The sequence below is a fragment of the Cynocephalus volans genome, chromosome 10 (genome assembly GCF_027409185.1).
Source record: "Cynocephalus volans isolate mCynVol1 chromosome 10, mCynVol1.pri, whole genome shotgun sequence".
NCBI lineage: Eukaryota > Metazoa > Chordata > Mammalia > Dermoptera > Cynocephalidae > Cynocephalus > Cynocephalus volans.
Genome location: NC_084469.1, coordinates 101,157,086 through 101,179,451, shown reverse-complemented (window position 1 = coordinate 101,179,451; position 22,366 = coordinate 101,157,086). Strand labels below are relative to the sequence as shown.

Sequence of the window (22,366 nt, the reverse complement as noted above, 5' to 3'; positions counted from 1 at the left end):
AGTGAGGAAACAGCAGTTTCAGGCTGACCTGAGCCAACAGCTGAGGCCTCTGGGGAGGAAACGGGGCTCCAGAAGTGATGCCAGGCCCTTGGCTGGTGTGGCCATGTCCCACGTCTCTCCCTGGATTCATACCCGAGCCCGTGCCCTCCACTCACCTAATCCCGCCTCTCCTGCTGAGCCAAATTGACCACCTCCAGCCACTAACTTCAATCCAAGGTGTTCCAGTTGCTCAGTTAGTACAAGTTTGGGATGTGGGCTGGGGGGACCTGGGGGTATGGGGCAAGGGGACATAGTGGGGCTGTGACCTGTGCCAAGCTGTGGGCAGCCCCAGCCCTGCTCATGGAACCCAGTTTCTCACCAAAAATCATCAACTCTTCACACTTTTTGTCTTTCAAAAGCATTTAATCAAGACCAATTTGGGTATAACAAAGGATCACAGTTCAGAGGATTGATTTTAGATGACAGTCACATCGAAGTCACTATGGTACATGGTGAGTCACTTCCCAAGGGCCCCACCACTCAGCTTCTTCAGGATGCATTTTCCTGTTTTTCATCTGCTTTTCAGGACTCCCTTCCTGGCTCCTCATTCTCTCTGTCTCCCTGGCCAGCCTGTCTGCCCTCAAGGCCTTGGCCAGTCTTTCCCTTGCTGTCTTTACTTTCCGCATCTGCCTCCGGATGTCTGCATAAGTTATCACTTGGCTGTAGAAGGACGGTGAGAGATGAAGACCTGCTCCTGGGATCCTCTCTGCCCAATCTGAAGACTGGGCAAGGGTGGGCCAGGAGCGAGATTGCAGATCCCCAGCACCAGCTTGGCCCAGGGATTCCCCTGGAATTCCTGGTGCAGTGACTTGTAAGGCATTTGCAAAATTCAAAGGATTTAAAAGGTCTCCTTCGCTGCTGCGGGGCTGGAGTCCCTGCAGCCTTCTGTAGGCACAGAGCTGCTGGGGCTTCTCCAGCTTCTGCTGCCATTGATGGCGTGTAACCTCATTGCCAAGAAGGGGAGTTATTCTAGTCACCGGCCTCTGAAAGAAGCAGCTGCGCAGTTCTATAGGGAGTGCACAACTAACACCAGAGCTCCGCTTGGCCTTGGTTACCAAGACTAGTTGTCGTTTCCTCTGTAAAGCTGGGGTCATCATATTTCTTTTGAGCTTTCCCTTTAAAAGCAAGATAAAGTAGGAAATTTAAACAAAATAGGGGTTGGTTGTATTCCCAAGACCTCAGATTTCTCTGTATCTCTTCTTCCTGTGCTTTAGGACACACAATCACCTTCTAGTTGTCACAGCTCCTTTAGTTCCCAGTGTCCCAAGAAATCATGCACGACTCAACCCTTAATAGTCACTTCTACACCCAGATCCCATCTTCACCTAAAATTCTCCTGGTCAGAAATAACCTCAGAAGCACCACGTTTTTTTCATCAGTCTTTTACACAAAGACCTGCACTATAAATGATCATTCTTCAAGGAAACATTTTACTCCAGCCAGAATTTTTACTCCCCCTGATCCTCCCACTCTCCTGCTTCTGTTAACCTCGGCTCCTCTTTCTGCCCTAACACAACAACGGAGGCTTCTCAGAAGTCAGTCCCGATCTCTCATCTGTTCTCCAACCACACATTCCTGCCTGGAAACCTCACCCATTTCCCTGTCTTCTGATACTGTTAATGAGCTGGAAATGCCCATAGCAGCAGCTCAGATCTGACTGAAACCCCAAGGCCCAAATATCCACCTGTCCACTCACCACATCAGTGACAATATTGGTGACTCATCTCACAGTGAAAAGGTCTCCAGGTGATCTAACAACTTCCTCAAATAACTCACTTTTTCCTCCGATTTCAAACTTCATTGTTGTTGTTGATATACAGCCTAAACTTGAGAGTCATTCTGGGCCCCTGCCACCTCATGCTCTTATCAATCAACCATTGATCCCTTGAATTCACCTAGAGATTCTCAACTGTGAATAATTCCTGATCTCCTTTTAGGTATAATGCAAAATATCATCCAAGAGTAGCCTTTGCAGATCCAGCAATCGAAATTAAGACACTGTGTTTTTCTTTCTTGGTATTTTTAAAAATGTACTTATATGTATAGCATTTTCTATTTCTATTATATTTCCTCTCTAAATTGGATGCTCTATGAAGAGAAGCTCACTGTGGGTTACTACAGCTGTATTCACATATTGCTTCGTGCTTAGAAAGGGCTCAATATACTCATGAAAAGCCTCAATTATTCAGACTCCTAAAGCCCACTTTCTATATTGAATAAACTCCCTTAACTGAAATTCTGTAATGATACAATCTTTTGATGGTCTACTGCAGTAAATGATTAACTACCATCTTGATTTGCAATCCTTTTCTCTCTAATCCAATTATAAGACTCTAGTCACATTAATCTGTTTAAAATGCAAACCTAATCAGTGCTGTCCTCATTCTAAAAACTTCCTTTCTATCTTCAGCAAATTTTTATAGGGATGAAGAATATACTTCTCATTTCATTTCTCTCTCCCTGGCATAATTATTAAAACTACCACTTGCGATACCCAAGAGGTCCTAATTTGAAGGAAAAAATATTCGTTTCTTTTGATTATAGGGAACCTGTTGTGTGTCAAGCTCACACTAAAACCTGGGATCAGAAGTTAACTGAATAAAGTCAGTGCCCCAGTTTATTTATTTATTTATTTATTTATTTTTCTTTTAAAAGAAGACTGGTAAAGGGACCTTAACCCTTGGCTTGGTGTTGTCAGCATCACGCTCTCCCGAGGGAGCCACGGGCCGGCCCTGCCCCTGTTTATTTTAATCTTGGTGGGAAAGAAGACATAAACAGAGTCATGAATTTCTAGTATAATGTCAGAGATGATCAAGTGCTGGGATGAACAATCAGGCAGAGAGAAAGAGAGACTGAAACTGGGTAGGAGAAGGGGGAAAGGAGGAAGGAGAGGGGAGAAAGAGAAAAAGAAGAGAAAAAAATTAGTTAAAATTAAATGTGATGGCGACATTAGGAAAGGACTGACTACATGATATTTAACACAAGAAATAAAATTAAAGAAAAAAAGGGGGGGGAAATTCTGGTTAAAGAATTGTTCAGAGAGGGGGACGATTTCAACAGCACAGGGCCAAGTAATACCACCTCCCCTTCCTTGGGATGTTGTTGGTTTTTTAAAAAATCTTGCCTATTATCCCAAGACAGCTTCATATGCAAAAAATGAGAATACCTTGAATATTACTCATCAAATGCTAACACCTAGGAAATGAGGATTTCCACAAGATATAAGCTTGTTTTAAGAACAACTGTATTCTAACTTCAAAAGGTTTTATGGAAAGAAAAAGACACAAACATACAGTCTTCCTGTCACTGTGGACATCGTACTCACCAGAACAGGCTGGCTTGGAAAAGAGGTCGAGGCAGGTTTGTCCATGGTTGTAGAGCTTGTCCTGCTGGCCCCATTCCAGAGATGCGGACAGCCTGTGGCTTGCTGGAAAATGCAGCGACTTCCCATCTCATGCCTTTTTTATAGAGGAAACGAGTGGATAACCCAATCAGTGCGTAATTCCTGGGAGACGTCCTGTCTCCTATCCTTGGGATTTGAGAGAGTTCTAAATCTTTATATAGAAACCAAAAAACGGAAATTTATTTAAACTGCCAGATAGTGTTGGTAGATGAAAAACTTTCATACACGTGTGTGAGGGGTCATATTTGCAGTTAAAATCACCATTAATTGTTTCCTTTTTCTGCTGCTATTTCGATGTCTTTGAACACATTCTATAGGAATAGGAATGGAAGGTTCTATGCACATAAGTTTTCATCCAACATTTGTTTTAATTGGAAAAAAAAGCAAAGACCGTTTAGTAGTTGATCAAGTAAAGAATACCCAAAATATTTATTCACAATCCTATACAATATATCGTACAGTTATTGAAAAGAAATTACTGTTTTGTGCACTTGTGTTTCATGTAATTACCAGTAAATTTGAGATTATTTCAACCATCTTACCCTTTCCCTAGGCTTTCACTTAACTGATTAATATTCCTTTTGTCCTTTATTTGACTGACTTTGAATTAAATATTTTATTTTCCATTGTTCTCTCAATAAACTTGTTGGATACGATGATATACAAATCTGAGTAACTCAGTAATAATGGAATCATGAATCCTTTGTATGCTCTGATACAGATAACTGCTTTTACCCCCTCCCCCAAATAGTGATGCCTTAGAACAGTTTTAATTCTATTTTTACCCTTCCTAACTTTTGTATTACCGATGTTGTGCCTTTTTTTTTTTAAGGTGACCGGTAAGGGGATCTTAACCCTTGACTTGGTGTTGTCGGCACCACACTCTCCCAAGTGAGCCATGGGCCGGCCCTTGTGCCTTTTAATTGTACGTATATTTACTGTCCATGAGACATTTCTAGTACTGCCTCATAAAGCAATATTCATCCATATATTAATCTTTTTGTTGCTTTTTATTCTTTCCTGCATTTTTAGTTCTCGGTCGAGCACTGCATTTGTTTGTGTTTCAGAGCTCATTTGAGTACATTTTTCTAATTCAAGGCTGCTAACAACAAAATGTTTACATTTCAGTATTTCTGAAGGCATTTATATTTTGGGGCAACTCTGGGGCTGGGTATTTAATTCTGGTTTAGCAGGTTTCTTTGAGCACTTTAAAAATAGTCCTCCATTGACGTCTATGTCATTTTATTTATTTGGAGACCTCCTCTGTTGGTCTTTTTCTTGCTTCTTTGGCCTCTGCATTCTCTAAAATCTTTCTCATTATCTTTGGTTTCTGGACCACTGTGTAGCTAATTATTGCTTCCTGTGTGTTTACTATGTTTGCAGGATGTGGAGTTAAGTGAATCTGTGGGTTGATGTCTTCATTTTGGAATGTGTGTTTGTATTTTTATTCTAAATATTCCTACTTCCTCTAGTTTCTCTACTCTCTTTTTAATCACACCCCATTTGCTTTAACTCTTTCCTAAATTATCAGACGTTGTTCATGCTGTGAGTTTACAGGGATATTAACTCAAAAACTGTGTTTCAGTTTAGTAATCTAGGCTTTTGCTGTGTTCAATCTCTTCTTAACTTCTTATGTTCCTATTTGCAGTTCTAAACGTAAAACACAGTAAATAGCTTTAATTAAAAAAAATGGTAGAAGAGCAGCTTAACAATGAATGAGGAAACCATTTTTGGTCTTGATAAAATAAAACTCAAAATAGAAAAGAGAAAATTATAACTTGGATCATATTAAGGTATAAGAGCCGCTATTCATCCAAATTAATTAATAAAAGAGAGGAGTTGAAAAAACCAGAGTGGGAGAAGAGATTTGCATTACATCCATCTGGTGGAGTAAATGAAGCTAGAATACATAACGAATTCTGTCAAATAAAAAAAAATACTGATAACTCACTTTAAAAAATGGGTAAAAACTGAAGTCGGCACCACTGAGAAGAGGAGAAACAAATGGTCAACAAAATTGTGATCAAATATTTAACCGCTTCAGGATATTGCTAATAAAAATCACAAGATACTGCTATAGGCAGATCAGTTTAGATAAAATGGAAAAGACATTAATACCAAGTGCTTCCAAGTCTATGGAGGAATCAGCGTGAGTTTGAGTGGGTACAACCCCTTTGGAAAACTGTTTGACGGGATCTATTAGAGCTGGATGCACGTCTACCTCTTCCACTGCACTGGGGCTTTTTGGACATCAGTAAGTCTTCGTGGTAAAGGGCTGGCTTTTCTCTGTTAGCAAAAGCATTTCTCTATCTGTTTCATGCGAATATCGACCTTGGGGCCCCTGATTCTTCACTTCTCTTGAGGGAGAGGTGTCGGCCCTAAGGCTGGTCTCACAGAGAGCCTGAGCTTTGGAGAGAGATTCCTGTGGCTGAGGCGGGTGGAACATGCTCTGACAGTGAGCTCCCAGGGGAGTCCTTCGGTGTCATCAGAAGGGCTGGAGCCAGAGGATTTGTGGGCGAGAACTGATGTGATTGGTTGTTCTTGGCATTGAAAACAGGAGGGACTTGAAAAACTGGAGGGTGGACTATCGCTTAATCAATAGGGGATAATGCAATCAGTACCAGCCCAATCCCATCAAAATCCATCCAACCTGACCCGTTTCCTGAGTCACCTTCCATCCTGCAGGGATTGCGTAGTAGTGACATTCACTTTGTGACACCCAGTTCATTCATTCTATGAAGGTTATTTTCTCCGTGGGTTTTGAGTATGGTCACATAGGATAAAAATTGATTGCTAAAATGAATTTTGGGGGTTATGTTACCCATCAATAATGAACTCCTGGGTGAAGGCAAACAGGGAAATGCACAAGACATCCGTATTAGTTTGTTTTCGTGTTGCTATAACATAATCCCCAAGACTGGATAGTTTATAAAGAAAAGAGGTTTGCTTGGCTCAGAATTCTGTATACTGGAAAGTCAGATGCAACTTCCTCTGACATCTGACGAGGGCCTCAAGCTGCTTCCACTCAGGGAGGGAAGCGGAAGAGCAGCTGGCAGGTGTGAGAGATGACACGGCCACAGAGAAGAGGAGCGAGGGAGGTGCCAGGCTGTTTTTAACACTCAGCTCTCTAGAGAACTGATAGAGCCAGAGCTCACTCATTCCCGAGGGAGGACACTAACGTGCATGAGGGATTCGGCCCCGTGACTCAAAACCTTCCCACTCGACCCCACCTCACAACACTGCCCAACTGTGAATCTAATTGCCATGAGCTTTTACGTGGAAATCACGTTTAAACTATAGCACATCCTGACACGTTTACTGTTTTTGATTTCTGTCTAATTGTTCAAACAGGTCAGCTCTGGCTTCCTACCCTGAGAGCAACCAGGAAAGACTCTTTAGAAGTACCTTGTTGTGACATTTGAAAAATAGTGGAGAAAGCTGGAGAATGATGAGTGAAGTCATAATTAAATTTCTGAATATGCCTCTGTGATTGTGTGTGTGTACGTGTGTGTTTGTGTGTGTGTGTGTGTGTTTGTCTCTGTGCTACCGGGAAGGGTGGACTGTTTCCGTCTGTGACATGGAGAATCCTCCATTGCCTTGGGGACGTCCACCCCTGACCACTCACTGTGGGCTGTGACATATGTGGCTTTTTCCAGCCATCCCCAATAGGAATAGAGTCTGTGCCATAAAGATGCACATTTGGTGGGGCTGGCCAGTTAGCTGAACTGATTAGAACGTGGTGCTGATAACACCAAGGTCCAGGGTTAGAAACCTGTGCCGGCCAGCCACCAAAACAGAAAAATAAGCATATTTTTGAGCAAACTCTTTAGGGAAAGTAAATAAAAGTAGATGAAAGATGAAACTTATTTTTTAAACACTTTTATTTAAGCCAAAATCCAATTAAAATCATTACAAATATAACCTACATCGCAATGATAAGATGTATTCTATCTTTTTCTTCATTCAAGTTCAAAATCCTGTGTGAGTTTCACCTGAGACTTTTGCCCATATCCTCGCCCAAGAAATAATGACTTTGAATCTCTGGAGAGATATGTGAGTGATGAGCATTATTTGTAAGTATTTTGTGATATTCTGATGACCTCCGAAGTCTGACATACACGACTTCCATATTAGAACATCACGGGAGAATGTATTTAGAATTTGTAATAATGGAAGGCATTACCTCAATTTTACATGGAAAATAACGTGCTAAGTGGTGCTTAAGACCTATCTGTAGTTCTGAAATAAAAGTAACATAATAAAAACAGATAAACTAATTTAGGGGTTAAAAGGAAAGCAACACCATCATCACAGGATCCACCCAAAGGTCAGCCACACACATCACCCTGTCCTCTCTCAGCAGCAAACACTATCCTGAAATCTGTATTTATCATTTTTTATGATGTTCTATTAGGTTGAATTCTATAAAAATGCCATGTGAAACTGGCAATAGGATTAAATGTCATCAAATCATGCTTGTATGTGTTCCAGTCCAATTTCAAATTTTCTCTTCTCAAATTTGTGCAAAGTGTAATCTTAACATATGAATTTCTCTGCACTTATTATTTTCTCAGTATTGCACTTTTAGCATTCAGTCATGTTGTTGGGTGTAGCCATAATTAATTTATTTCCAATGTTATGTATTTTTACATTATGTGTGGTGACTTAACATTGTGATCTTTTCTGATATTGATGAAAATTTTATTTATATTTTTCTGTTATAAATAACTATGTTTGAATGTTTTATGTTTGTCTCCTGGTGGAAATGAGAGAGAGGTTTATAGTTAGCAGAAAATTTTGCACGTAAGGTTGTAACTATTCTCCTTTCGGTATTTTCAAACAGTTTTTCTAAGCGGTTGAACGAATTTACATATACATTAAATGTTCTTGGTGATCCATATCATGGCCCTCCAGTTTTGTTTACACTGAAAATCTAGTGGTTTTAAAATTATTTCATTTACTTGCATATCTCTTATTATTGTACGCTTGAAGGTCTTTTCACATATTTTGAGGCCCTTTATTTTCCCTTGTATTAAATATCTGTTTGTAGTATTTATACTGAACTGTTTATCTTTTTCTTATTAATTCATATGCATTCTTTATATAATCAGGGTATTAGTTTCCATTCCAGACATATGCATTGCAAATGTCTTTTTTTGTATGTGCTTTTTTTATATCCTTTATAGTTTTTTTGCATGAACACATGCTTAGTTTTTACATAGTTTAATTTGTCAGTGTTAATGTATTTTAAGGGCCTGTTGCTTGGTGCGTATATGTTTCTAATTGTCATATTATCTCTGTGAGTTGACCCTTTTATCAATATACATGTCTTTGTCTATTTTAATTGTGGTGACCTAAAGTCTACTTTGTTACATCAGTATGGCCACCCCACCTGTCTTTTGTTACTGTTTACATGAAATATCTCATTCTGTTCTCTCATTTTAATTTTTTTTGAACCTAAAGTGAGTCTCTCATAGATAAAATATACTTGGATTATGTTTTTTAAATTTATACTGCTAACTTCTGCTTTTTGATCATAAAGCTTAGTCCATTTACTTTTAAAGAAATTACTAGTAAGAAGAGACTTATTTATGCTGTTTTCCTTTTTTTCTGTATGTTTTACTTTTTCCCCCCTTATTACCTCTATTTCTGCTTTATTTTGTGTCTAACTGATTTTTTGACGTAAACCCTTTTGATTTTTTCTTCTTTCCTTTTTTGTATATATTAGAAATTTTCTTTGTGGTTACTGTGGGCATTACATTGAACATTCTTAATTTATAATAATATAGATGAAATTGACACCACTTTAAATTCAATTGCATGCAAAAACTTTGCTCTAATACAGAATTTATGTCCTCCTTCTATATGCTGTTATTAACTCAATATGAATCTTTAGGTTTTGCTCCTCTATAAGATAGTTTTATAAAGTTTTATGCATTTGTCTTTTAAATCCTATAGAACATAAAAAGTGGAGTTACAAATTAAAAATACAACAGTGGCTTTTTTATTTGTTAATTATTTATCTCATCAGAAATATTTATTTTTTCATAAAGATTTCACTTACTGTCTAATGTTTTTTCACTGCAAACTGAAGGACTCCTTTTACCATGTGTTGTAGAGTAGACCTAGTGATAATGAACTGCCCTCAGCTTCTGTTTATCTTAGAAAGTCTTACCCCACCCTAACACTGATCTGTCTGTGATCCCTTCTAGCACTCAGTATTTCATGGTCATCAATTTACATTCAGCCTTTTTAGTGTTTCCCTTCATTATGATTTCTGGTGCTTGTTTGCCTTCTCCTTGGAAAATCGACAATGTAACAGGACACTTATGTCCCAAGGATTTATTGAGGCCCTTATGTACTTGTGCACCTTAAATGCAAAGATGGTGGTCTTAACATCCAATATGTGTTCTTTATGTTCTGACAATTATGACAGCTCCCTTCTGGACACTAAACACCTTTTTTAATTTATTTTTTTTATTATTTATTTATTATGAATATTCATGAGATACAAAGCTGATTGTCCCCCCTCCTACCCACAATGTGAGGGACAGATTCATACTGGGGGCATACCTGTCACCAGAAATTACTGATGTACCCTTTGACCCCTCCCATTTATCCCCCAACCTCCTTCCCCCTCCCCCTCTCCCCTCAACTTCAATGTGTAGCCCTAGGAATGTTCCCTCCCTCTGTTGGATCACAGCACTACTGTGGGCCTGCCTTCCTTTCTCTCTTAGCTCCCACATATGAGTGAGTACATGCGGTATTTATCCCTATGTGCTTTGCTTGTTTCACTCAACATAAGTTTCTCCAGGTTTATCCACATTGTTGCAAATGGGAGTATGTCATTCTTTTTTTATGGCAAAGTAGTATTCCATAGTGTATACCTACCAGTTTCCTTATCCAATCATCTATTTAGCAAATAAAAAAGGCCATAAGTTTGCTAGAAACAAAATTCAGTTATGCTGTGTGTGTGTCTAATATATGAGTCGTAATATCCCAACTGCAGGCAAAAATATCTCCACACACTGAGCTTCTACTAGTCAACATGATAAATGGGTAAACAAAATGTGGTATACACATACAAGGAATATTATTCAGCTTTAAAAAGAAGGAAATTTGACACGTGCTGTAACAAGGATGAAACTTGAGTGCATTATGCTAAGTGAAGCAAGCCAGTCACAGAAAGACAAATACCTAATGATGTCATTTATTGGAGGTATGTAGAGTAGACAAATTCATAGAGTAAAATTATGGTTACCAGAGTCTGGGGACAGGGATGGAAAAGGCAACTTGTTCTTTATAGGGTATAGAGTTTTATTTTTCCAAAATGGAAAGAGTTCTGGAGATTGGCTGCATAACAATGCAAATGTACTTAACACTACTGAATTGTACACTCGAAAGTGGTTATAATGGTAAATTTTAGGTTATGTACATTTTACCATAATTTGTGGCAGCTGGCCGGTACGGGGATCCAAACCTTTGACCTTGGTGCTACAATGCTGTGCACTAACCAACTGAGCTAACAAGCCAGCTCCCCACCATAATTTTTATTTATTTATTTATTTATTTATTTATTTATTTATTTATTTATTTATTTATTTATTTATTTATTTAAAGTTTTATTTTGTCGATATACATTGTGGCTGGTTATTGCTCCCCATCACCAAAACCTCCCTCCCTTCTCCCTCCCCCCCTCCCCCCCAACAATGTCCTTTCTGTTTGCTTGTCGTATCAACTTCAAGTAGTTGTGGTTGTTATATCTTCTTCACACCCCCGCGGTTTTTTTTTTTTTTTGTGTGTGTGTGTGTGTGTGTGTGAATTTATATATTTCACCATAATTTTTAAATGAAGTCACCTACATACAATCATTCCCAATTTTATGTCTTTATAGAATACTTCTCCCCTGAATTCCAGAGTTGGATATTTAACCTCCCACTTAAACTCTCCATGTACATGCCTAATAGGGAACTCAAACTCAACGTATCTAAAACTACAATCCTAATATACTTGTAAACACGCAAATAAGCTTCATCCATAGTTTTTTTCTATCACAATTGATGGCTATTTCATTCTTTCAGGTGTCCAGGCAAAACATTCTAACATTATCATTAATTCCTTTCTCGTACACCCTGTGCTCAATTTTTCAGATACCTGTTGTCTAGAATATCAAAATATATCCAGTTTCTAGTCAAATCTCACTAATTTCACTATTACTGCCATGGCTCAAGCAAGTCACCATTATGTTAGGGTAGATGATTACAACCCTAAACCCGGGCTACCCTGTTGTATGGGTCACTTTTCTGCTGCTGCTAACAGAATACCTAAAACCGGGTGTACCTAACTTATACAGAAATTAAATTTATATTTTACACTTTTGGGGGATGGAAATCCAAGGCCAAACGGGTGTTTCTGGCAGGGACTTTTTTCTTGGTGGGGATTCTCTGCAGGGTCCTGTGGTGACGCAGGGTATCACATGATGAGGGCTGAGCAAGAGAAGTTAATGTGCTCACTTGCTGTCCTTATAAAGCCACCAGTGCCCCCCCATGACAACACATTCATGCATTAACCCACTGATACATGAATGATTATTACATTTGTGAGGGTACAGCTCCCACAATCAAGTCACCTCTCTAAGGTCTCACCTCTCAGCACTGCCACATTGAGGATCAAGCTTCCACGTGAGCTTCAGACCATAGCACCTGCTTCTGCCCTTGCAATCAGGGAGCTACTTGTATAATCTGCCCCACGTTACACTACCTTTTTGTTTTCGTCTTTGCTATTCTCCCATTACTCATGCTGTTTGAACCATATTGGATGCCTTTACGATTACTGAGCCCGCCAGGTATGCTTTCACCTCAGGGCCTTTGCCCTTCTTCTTTCTGCCTGAAATTCCCTGCTACCAGATACCTGTATGGATCCCTTCCTATACCTCACCTTTCTTTGCTCCAAATAATTCCTCTTAGAAATAAGACCTATTCTAATACGTTAATCATACTTTTTCTCTATACTTTTATATTCTCTTTTGAACAGTATTTTACATTAGAAACCAGAATTACATTTTTTTATTCTTCCAAATTTTATTTTATTTTGCCAACATACACTGTGGTTGATTATTGTGGCCCATTACCGAGACCTCCCTCCCTCCTCCTTCTCCCCCCTCCCTCCCAACAATGTCCTTTCTGTTCGCTTGTGGCATAAACTTGAAGGAAATTGTAATTGTTATGTCTTCTGCCCACCCCCCACCCTGTTTTTTATTTCTGTGTATATATTTATTTATTTTTAGCTCCCACAAATAAGTGAGAACATGTGGTATTTCTCTTTCTGTGCCTGACTTGTTTCACTTAATATAATTCTCTCTAGGTCCATCCATGTCGTTGCAAATGGCAGTATTTCATTCTTTTTATAGCTGAGTAGTATTCCATTGTGTAGATATACCACATTTGGGTTGGTTCCAACTTTTAGCTATTGTAAATAGTGCTCCAATGAACATTGGAGAACAGGTATACTTTCGACTCAGTGATTTCTATTTCTCTGGATATATTCCCAGCAGTGGCATAGCTGGGTCGTATGGTAGATCTATCTGCAATTGTTTGAGGAATCTCCATACCATTTTCCATAAAGACTGCACCATTTTGCAGTCCCACCAACAATGTATGAGAGTTCCTTTTTCTCCACAACCTGGCCAGCATTTATCGTTCAGAGCCTTTTGGATTTTAGCCATCCTAACTGGGGTTAGATGGTATCTCAGTGTGGTTTTGATTTGAATTTCCCGGATGCTGAGTGATGTTGAGTATTTTTTCATGGGTCTGTTGGCCATTCGTATATCTTCCTTTGAGAAATTTTGTTGTCTCCTTTGTCTACAGATCTGCATTAATAATTTTGACTGCTAGGGAGAGAAAGATATGGATCTTTCAGTTGCTGCTTGCTTTTTCTTTCCTCCTTCCTATTTAGAACACAGGCATTTTTTACTTACACTTATTTTCAGTGCACAAATTACTATTATAAATAAAATTACTTATAAAAATTTAAAAAAAGAAATAAGACCTATTCAAAATTGTATTATGTCCTCCCGTGTGCCAAATTTCTTTTATGCTTTATTTTTCTCTCCCTTACATTAATTACCATCTGACATGATGCATGTTTTACATATTTATCTGTTCATAGTCTGTCTTCCTATATGGACTCTACATTATATGTGGGCAAGGATTTTTTTTTTTTTCTATTTTCTTCAGGGCTGTATCTTTATCATTTAGATTGCCCAGACCTGTAGACACCTGACCCCCTGCGTTCACAGACAGACGTGGTAACTATAAGGTCTCCTTAGGGACTCCTTCCCCATGCTGCTTATCACCCATTAGAATTTCTCAGTCTATAGAATTTGGTTTGTCTTCAGTTTTTCAGTTTACATTTTCAAATATCATTTTGTGCTATATATTTTGTAGATCCTTTTAGATGAACACATATCAAAATTTCTCCATCTATTTAGGTCTTTAAAAATTTTTTTATGCTAACCTAGGAAATTGTACATATCTGTGGGGTACAGAGTTGAATATCAATACAATATATGATGCTCAAATCAGGGTAATTAGTACATTCAATAATATACAATGTAGTCATTTTTCATGACCCTTCGCCAGCTCTCTCATTTAAAAAAATCAGTTTGTATTTGTCTTTCTGAGTGAAAAAATTAACTGTGTTTTCTAAGCCATTCTTCTGTCTGTAACTGTGTAAAGCCTAGAGTTCACTTTTTCTACTGATTCTTAATAATATTTCTCTAACTACTTTTTACTATAAGATATTTAACCTGATAATTAATACTAAACTATTCTTGTTTAATTTGTGCAGATTTTTTTTTTTGGTTTCAATATACTTTTTAACAAAATATTTTGCATGCCTTTCCCCTCTTTAAAAATTAACATAACATAAAAATTACCATCTTCGCCATTTTAAGTGTACAGTTCAGTAATGCTAAGTATAGAAACTTTTTCTTCTTGCAAATCTGAAACACTGTAGTTTTGAACATCTCTTTTTCCTCTGCTCTCAGCCCTTAGTAAGTACCATTCTACTTTCTTCATCTATGAATTTGACTACTCTAGGTACCTCATAGGAGTGTTGTCATACCGTATTAGTCCTTTTGTTTCTGGCTCATTGGACTTAGCATAATGTCCTCAAGGCTCATTCATATTGTAGCATGTGACAGAATTTCTTTTCCTTTTTCATGTCGAATAATATTCCATTGTAGGTGCATACCACAGTTGGTTTATCCATTTCCACAGTTAACAAAGTTCATACAGAAGAAACTGAGAGAAGAAAATAATTTATAAACACATGAAAATACTCAATACTGCAAAGTAAAACATTTTGACTTAATATTAATATGAAGTACCATCTCCACCTACTAAATACTGGGTAAAGTCTAAATGTGCTGAGATTATACTTACACATTAGTACTTGGTCATACACTGTGATTTCTTACAACTCTATCGAAGATCAAGAGCCATAATCTCAACCCACAGCACCTACAAGTGAAGAAAAATGTACATTGAAACTATGCTGATAAAATTTAAAAGGTGGTTATGAAGCCTAAAAACAGACTAAGACATCAGTCTGTATTAATCAGAGATACAATTAACACAGAGAATAAATCAGATCAGCTATCTAAGATATACATAGTGAAAAATTAAGGTTCAGGAAATATTAAACGGCTTATAGACCAAAAAAAACCTTGAGGTTTTGCATTTTTACATTTGTTTATATATATTTAAAATTTATTATTTATTTCCATATTTATAAACTATATGTGGGTACTTCAAAAAGTTTGCAGAAAAATGAAATAAAAACATAATATGGATCTTTACATGAAATTTTTGAAGACCGTCATATTTCTACACTTAGATTGGTGTTAAATTTCCTGATATCATTTTCTGGATAACAATGCCTTAGTTCACCCCTAACTAAAGAAGACTGGATTTCAATTAGAGAAGGCTGTGTGTCCACCAGACAAGGTATGTGACATGGGGAGGAGCAGGCACAGGTGGAGGAAAGTATGTGGTGCACACCTGGCCTCACAGGGTCAGACAAGCAGCCATCCTGAATCCCTCCCTTCTAAAGTCTTGTTCTCTGAGGATTTGCAGTGTCCGGGAATCACAGTGGCAATAAAATTCCTTGGCTAATGAGGAGCTTTGGATATTGAGCCTCTGGGGGCACAGAGACTGCAATGCGCCTGAGGCCACATCACTTAACAGTCATTCCTCAGCAAAACAGTTGCACACATGAGCTTCCTTCAGCAGATGATCTCTCCTGCCCAGGACACATCTTCCTGGGGACACATCTTCTGTACGATACATCCAGAGAGGTTAAGCATTATCCCATGGTGACACCAGCCAGGTAACCTAAAATGCTTTGGTAAATGTTTGTAAGAGAGGGCAGATGTTTTACTACAGGTGCAGCTAGGGGAAGCTGGGAAGAGAGTACACACATCAGATGATTGGCATCAAGTCACCACGGGTCTCCTGCCTAATTGTCATCTTCACATCTGTCCTTGTACCATTGCGTGATAATCAATTTACTGTCATCTACTAATCTTTCACCCAGTCCCTGCTATGGTTAGGACTATTTTTCTCTAGAGCAGAAATCTGCCTCTTCTAAAACAGGATGATCAGCAGAGTAACCATGATTCTTTCAGAAGGAGAGAAGAAATCTAGGGTAATTAGAGGAGGGAGGGGAGCAGAAGAGGGGGATGGGGAGGGACTGGACAAGGGGCATAAAGAGTAATTACGATTTGTAACAATATGTATCTAGTAATATTGATTTGATCAACATATCTCAATGTTGAACCCAGAATATATGTATAATCAATTTTGATTCAATAAAAATAAAAAGTTGGTGATCTAACCTTGAAAAAAAATTTAAAAATAAAAAATAAAACAGGATGTCTGTTATAAAATTCTCTGTCCTTTACTTGCAATCTTGCAGTGGTGAGGGCAGAACGTTTACTAAACTCCACTTTCCCTTCCCTTGACACACCTTTGTATTGTCTCTGTGTCCTGGCTCTGATGTCATGGGGGATCCAGAAAGCATCTTCAGGTTGCCTCCCTAGTTTATCTGATTTTCTTTATAAAATTACTGAATGTTTTAAATAATCAAATAACACAGAGAGTTTAATTTAAAAAAGGACCACCCCCTCCCTCTTCCCAGACTTAAAAATTGTTGATGTTCTGCTATATCAGATTAAGGTCTTTACTAAAGTAACAACATAGGATGCATACAGAAGGCACCTCTTCCTTCCTTCCTTCCTTCCTTTCTTTTCGTTCCCTTTTCTTTTTCTTTTTCTTTCTCTTTCTTTCAATAAGTAGGAGTTTATTTGTCCCACATAACAAGAAGTCCAAGGATGTATCATCCCAAGAATGCCGTCAGGGTTCCAGCCTGTTTCTGTTTCTCCGCTTTACCATCTTTAGTGCATTACATTTGCCCTCTTGCTTCCTAGCTCATGGTTGCAAGATACAGCCATGGGTCACTTAACATCAGGGAGATGTTCTGAGAAATGCATCTTTAGGTGATTTCACCATCGTGTGAACATCACAGAGTGTCCTTACACACACCTAGGTGGCATAGCCTATTACACAATCACTCGATGTGGCCACTTACTGACAACGTTAGCTGTGGACTTTGCATGCTTAGGAGCCATGATGACCCCTTTTGAACTCCTTTCATTTATCGGCTTCTCTTCACAAGGTGGTGATTCCCTTTGGTGATGCTGCACCTGTGGGACTACAAAATATCTGATGATCTTGTCACAACCCCATATTTCCACCAGATTCATTAACAACATGGAAACCAGAAACCAAACAGCTGTTTTAGAATTTCTTCTCTTGGAGGTGACAGAGGATCCAGAACTGCAGCCCCTCCTCTTCAGCCTGTTCCTGTCCATGTACCTGGTCACCGTCCTGGGAAACCTGCTCATCATCCTGGCTGTCATCTCTGACTCCCACCTCCACACCCCCATGTACTTCCTTCTCTCCAATCTGTCCTTTACTGACATCTCTTTAAGCACAGCCACGATCCCCAAAATGTTAGTGAACATCCAAGCTCAGCATTCAAGCATCACTTACACAGGCTGCCTCACCCAGATCTATTTTGTCCTGGTTTTGTCCTGTTTGGAAAATTTTCTCCTAGGGGTGATGGCCTATGACCGCTATGTGGCCATTTGTCACCCCCTGAGATACACGGTCATCATGAACCCTCGGCTTTGTGGCCTGATGATTCTCCTCTCCCTGTCTATTAGTGTTGTGCATTCCCTGCTGCACAGTCTGATGCTGCAGCGGCTGTCCTTCTGCACAGACCCAGAAATCCCCCTCTTCTTCTGTGAAGCTGTTCATGTCATCAAGCTCGCCTGCTCTGATACCCTCATCAACAACATTCTGATATATTTTGCAGCATGCATGTTAGGTGGGATACCCCTCTCTGGAATCATTTTCTCTTATATTCACATTGTTTCTGCTGTTTTGAGAATACCTTCAGCAGGAGGAAAGTACAAAGCTTTTTCCACCTGTGGGTCTCACCTCTCAGTTGTTTTCTCATTCTATGGGACAGGTTTTGGAGTGTACTTTAGTTCTGCATTTACACACTCTTCCAGGAAGAGTGCAGTTGCTTCGATGATGTACACTGTGGTCACTCCCATGATGAACCCCTTCATCTACAGCCTGAGGAACACGGATGTGAAGGGGGCCTTGAGGAACCTCCTCAGTAGATTTTCTTATCTGTGATGTGTCATCTGGATTGGCCTGGGTTACTAGGATGAGGCACAGTGAAAGGGATACTGGGTAAGCCACAGTGCCTTACACTTTTGTCACTGAATTGTTATGAAAAGACTAGATAATATAATGGCTAAGTTTGTTTAAAAATAAGGTTGAAACTGGCTTTCCCTTTGTATAACTTACTTTATTTTTTCCTGGCTCACTGGTACAGGGATCCAAACCCTTGACCTTGTTGTAATCAGCACCACATCATAACCAATGTATACATTTTTGATATTTTGAAACTGAATTCTATTCTTTAAGTTCAGTTGTTCAGTCAGAGTCTACAGAAGGTGAACCTGAGGTGGGGTTCCTGCAATATTGTTATTTCTTTCATCATTAATATTTTTAACATAATTGCCACAATGTTTATCAGGATCTAAAGAACAAAATATTGTCCTAAGAAATACAATTGCTACGGTTCTTGTATTAAGCCATTTTTCAGACCTTTGTAATTTTCTTTGACAGTAATTTTGAGTCATCTTACTTCAAATTGGCCTTAATGAATTTCCGTGAGTGTTACTAATTTACACAGTTTACTTAGACTCTTCTAACTTTTCCTAATTTACTACATTATCTCTTAGCTGACACATCCTTCTGTCAATCATTGTATTCATTAGCTTCCTTAATTCTTCTTCAAAGTGTCCCACTCGCAGCCAAGGATTCGTGCCCCATATTCAGAAAAGTCTCAAACCTCCTTTATATGCCTCCACTATGCATTCCTATAGCCAAAGAAACTTTATTATGCTTTATTTAAAATATAGCGAACATATATGACATTGACGGAGGGGTCAGAGGGGGGAGGGAGGATTTGGTAAAGGGACACGAAAATCACCTACATCGTATATTCACTCTTGAAAGCTCACCTAGTGAAATAGCAAATTCCTGTGTTCTATGTACTATTATTTTAGGGAATGTTCTGAGGGGAGGGAAATTGGGAGAAGTTAGATAGGTCAGGGAAAGGATCCCTACAAGGCTGTGTTCATAGCAGAGACAGACCAGGATCTACCAGATTGCACGGGTAGGATTATGTGAATTGCACTCCATGGTTAACCTTACAGTGAAATATAGGGGATAAGATTTCATCTTTCAATTTAGTAATTCCTGAGATTGGACACTGGTAAACTCTCTGTACAGGGCAACGTTAACCTATACAACACTCACTTTAACCATCTATGAAATCGCTGTATTTAGAATATCTCAGTGATTTAAAATGTGTGTGAAATAGATGGACTTGTTTGTTTGTTTTCACCAAAATGTTTAGGAAATGGCTCCTTGCCTGGAGTTCATGATATCGTCTCATAATGAATTTCCACAATTGATGTCCACAGAAGAGCTGCAGAGATGAATCACTTGAGACCTTTTCTCATAGACAGAGTTCTTGACCTTACCAGGACCTACTGAAATTGAATCTCTGAAAGATGTGCAAGATAAGAGAATTTTTAATAAGCACTCTCAGAGATTTTGATGAACTGTGACATCTGATATTCAAGACATTAATATTACAAGAAGATGGGAAAATGTAGTGAAGGTTAGGAGTATAACAGCCCTTTCCTTAATTTTACTTGTTAAATTATATAAAGTAATACATATAATCTATTTTTCATTCTGGAGAGAATAGTAACATAATAAAACCATGTATATCCACCCAAGGGTTACAAATAAGGCAATGATGTCACCGTAGAACCCATTGGAAGGATCCCCCTCTCATATGACTCTGTCCCCTTCCAGTGGCAAATCCACTATCCTGAATTCTGTTCTTCTCACTTTATTTTATTTTCCTCTTTATTTTCTATGAGATACTTCTCTCCTGCAAAATTGCCAGTATTTGATCTTATTCGTGCTATGAGAATCGCAGTAAGATCGAACATCATGTCTTATCATTTATTCACTCAAACACATAAAATTTGTTATTTCCTTTGAAGGTTCAATTATACTCCATTGTATGTATATACCACATTTTGTGTATTCATTCATCAATTGATGGACACCGAGGATTCTTTCAGGTCTTGAATATTGTGAATAGTGTGGCTATGAAGAAGGGTGTAAAAATGTCTCTCAGAAACTTTGTTATTTTTAAAGTACATAATTTTATGTTCTAATTCTTTGAGGATGCAAAATATGCTTATGTGTTATTCTTTTAAAAATTAATTTTAAAATTATCATTCAGTAGAATGAACTTTCTGTCTACTCTTCTTTGAATTTGAACAAATGTATAGACTTGTAACCACTGCTGCAATCAGGATGAGGAGAAGTTACGCCACACCACCTCCACCTCCACCTAAACTTTTTGCAGCCTCTTTGTAGTAACATTTATGTTTGTGAGCCAACTTAGCTGTCCTCCGTCTTTAAGTTTTGACTTTTTCATAATGCCTTAAATAGGGTCATATGTCACCAAGACCTGTGTATGATTACTTATAGCAGTTCCATTCATAATGGATAAAAAAAGAAATAGCCCAAATATCCTTACAGGGTAAATGGATAAATAAACTGTGATATATTATTATATTAGAATATGGTGTAGAATTCAAAAAGAGTGAGGGACTGATATATGCAACAACTGGTATGAATACCAAAGGCAATATCCTGAAATAGAGAAGCCAGACTCAAAAAGCAAACACTTATTTTCAAATTCTCATTATGCCCCCCTGTAAGAGTATTTTCATGTTTGATTATTGATTCTGTAGGTTCATGCTTTTAAGATCATTTTCCCCTCTGATTATTTAGATTTTGATATGCATATTCTACTTGAACCACCGTTTTTCTCTTTCTTTTCATCTGTGGGCTCAGTCTTTCTCATCCCGCAGTTTCACAATTGCCTTTACAAGTCACCAGTCCTCTAGCCTTGAATTCCATGTAATGACTGATTCCTGCTGCTTGGCCATAGTAAGAATATTTTAAAAATCCAGTTACCAAGTCACAAGGTAGATTGGTTCCATCTTCCCTTGGTTGCTTTTTTCAAACTTCCAGCTGTTCTAAGTCCACAGCTACAAGCCCAAACAATGTCCAAAACCCTTGTGTTTTCTCACATTATTCAATAGTAAAGCTCACCTGTGCCTTTGGTATTCTATATTGTTTACTTTTTTGATTTTTTGTATTTCATCTATTATTTTTTGTGTTTGAGTGAATGGGGTTATAATGGTAAAGGATGACTTTTCAATACCATCTTATGTCATGGTAGTTTTAATATATCAAATAATTGTAGATTAACAAAGTTCATACAGAAGTAGGTAATAAGTTAGAAAAAAACGGAGACAACAAAGAGGAAAGAATATGTCATCTGAATGAAAGTGAAGCCATTTGCCATAGATCCTCTCCCCACCTTAATGTAGAGCAAGTGGGAGATAAACTCCACCTTCCAGCTTCTCTCCGAGAACAGAAGAAACTGGAACAGGCATACAGCATTCTGACTTTTCCATGTTCATCTTGAAGGACTGGATTTTATATCACCTATCTCAGGTCACTGATGGGTCTTGGCACACTTTAATGTCCTGGGGCCATGAAGAACAATGACAGCATTTGGGACAGACACAAACATTGGTAGGTTCCCAGAATCTCTGGCCAGGCTGATAGGTGAGGCTTCTCTACTACTCGTTTAGTCTAACAACACTGGAAGAGGTGGCTGTCTTATTTAATGCACAGAGACAAACAATGTCAAGGAACATGAAGAAACATGGACGTATGCTTTAAATAAAAGAATAAATTTCCAGAAACTGATCCTAAATAAATGGAGATAAATGAGTTATCTGACAAAGAATTCTAAGTAACAGTCATAAAGATGCTCATCAGGTCAAGAAAGCAATACATAAACAAAATGGTTATTTTAATAGACACAAAATATTTATTTTAAAAAGTACCATTAGCTCAGCTGGTTAGAGTACAGTGTAGGTAACAAAAAGTTCGAGAATTCAGTTGCCAAGGCTGGACAGCAAGAAAAAAAAATGGATAGAAAAGAAAGGAAAAATCTAGTACCAAACAAAAACCATAAAGCTAAAGAGGACAATGACTGAACTGAAAAATAAAATCAGTAAAAGTGTTCAACAGCCAACTAGATCAAGCAAAGGAAAGGATCATAGTGAACCTGAAGACAGATCATTGAAAAATCATATGATATAAGGTGCAAAAA

At 38.3% G+C, this 22,366-nt stretch overlaps 2 protein-coding genes across 2 annotated transcripts; one reads left to right on the top strand and one right to left on the bottom strand.

The window, feature by feature from the left end:
- Positions 1–479: 479 nt before the first annotated feature.
- On the bottom strand, positions 480–3,490 carry LOC134387554 (methyl-CpG-binding domain protein 3-like 2B). The gene is made up of 2 exons (XM_063110000.1): positions 3,365–3,490; positions 480–1,154 (listed from the first exon to the last, which is right to left on the bottom strand). Exons 1-2 carry the CDS (start codon positions 3,488–3,490, stop codon positions 480–482), a joined length of 801 nt encoding a protein of 266 aa, XP_062966070.1.
- Positions 3,491–17,271: 13,781 nt separating this feature from the next.
- On the top strand, positions 17,272–18,210 carry LOC134388358 (olfactory receptor 7G2-like). Its single transcript, XM_063111336.1, has one exon. It carries the CDS (start codon positions 17,275–17,277, stop codon positions 18,208–18,210), a length of 936 nt encoding a protein of 311 aa, XP_062967406.1. The 5' UTR covers positions 17,272–17,274.
- Positions 18,211–22,366: the final 4,156 nt, after the last annotated feature.

Coding starts and splice junctions, on each gene's coding strand:
- LOC134388358 (XM_063111336.1), top strand. CDS start 17,275: ATGGAAACCAGAAACCAAACAGCTGTTTTAGAATTTCTTCTCTTGGAG.
- LOC134387554 (XM_063110000.1), bottom strand. CDS start 3,490: ATGGGAAGTCGCTGCATTTTCCAGCAAGCCACAGGCTGTCCGCATCTC. Junction 1,155..3,364: donor TTCCAAGCCAGCCTGTTCTG/GTGAGTACGATG, acceptor TTGCTTTTAAAG/GGAAAGCTCAAAAGAAATAT.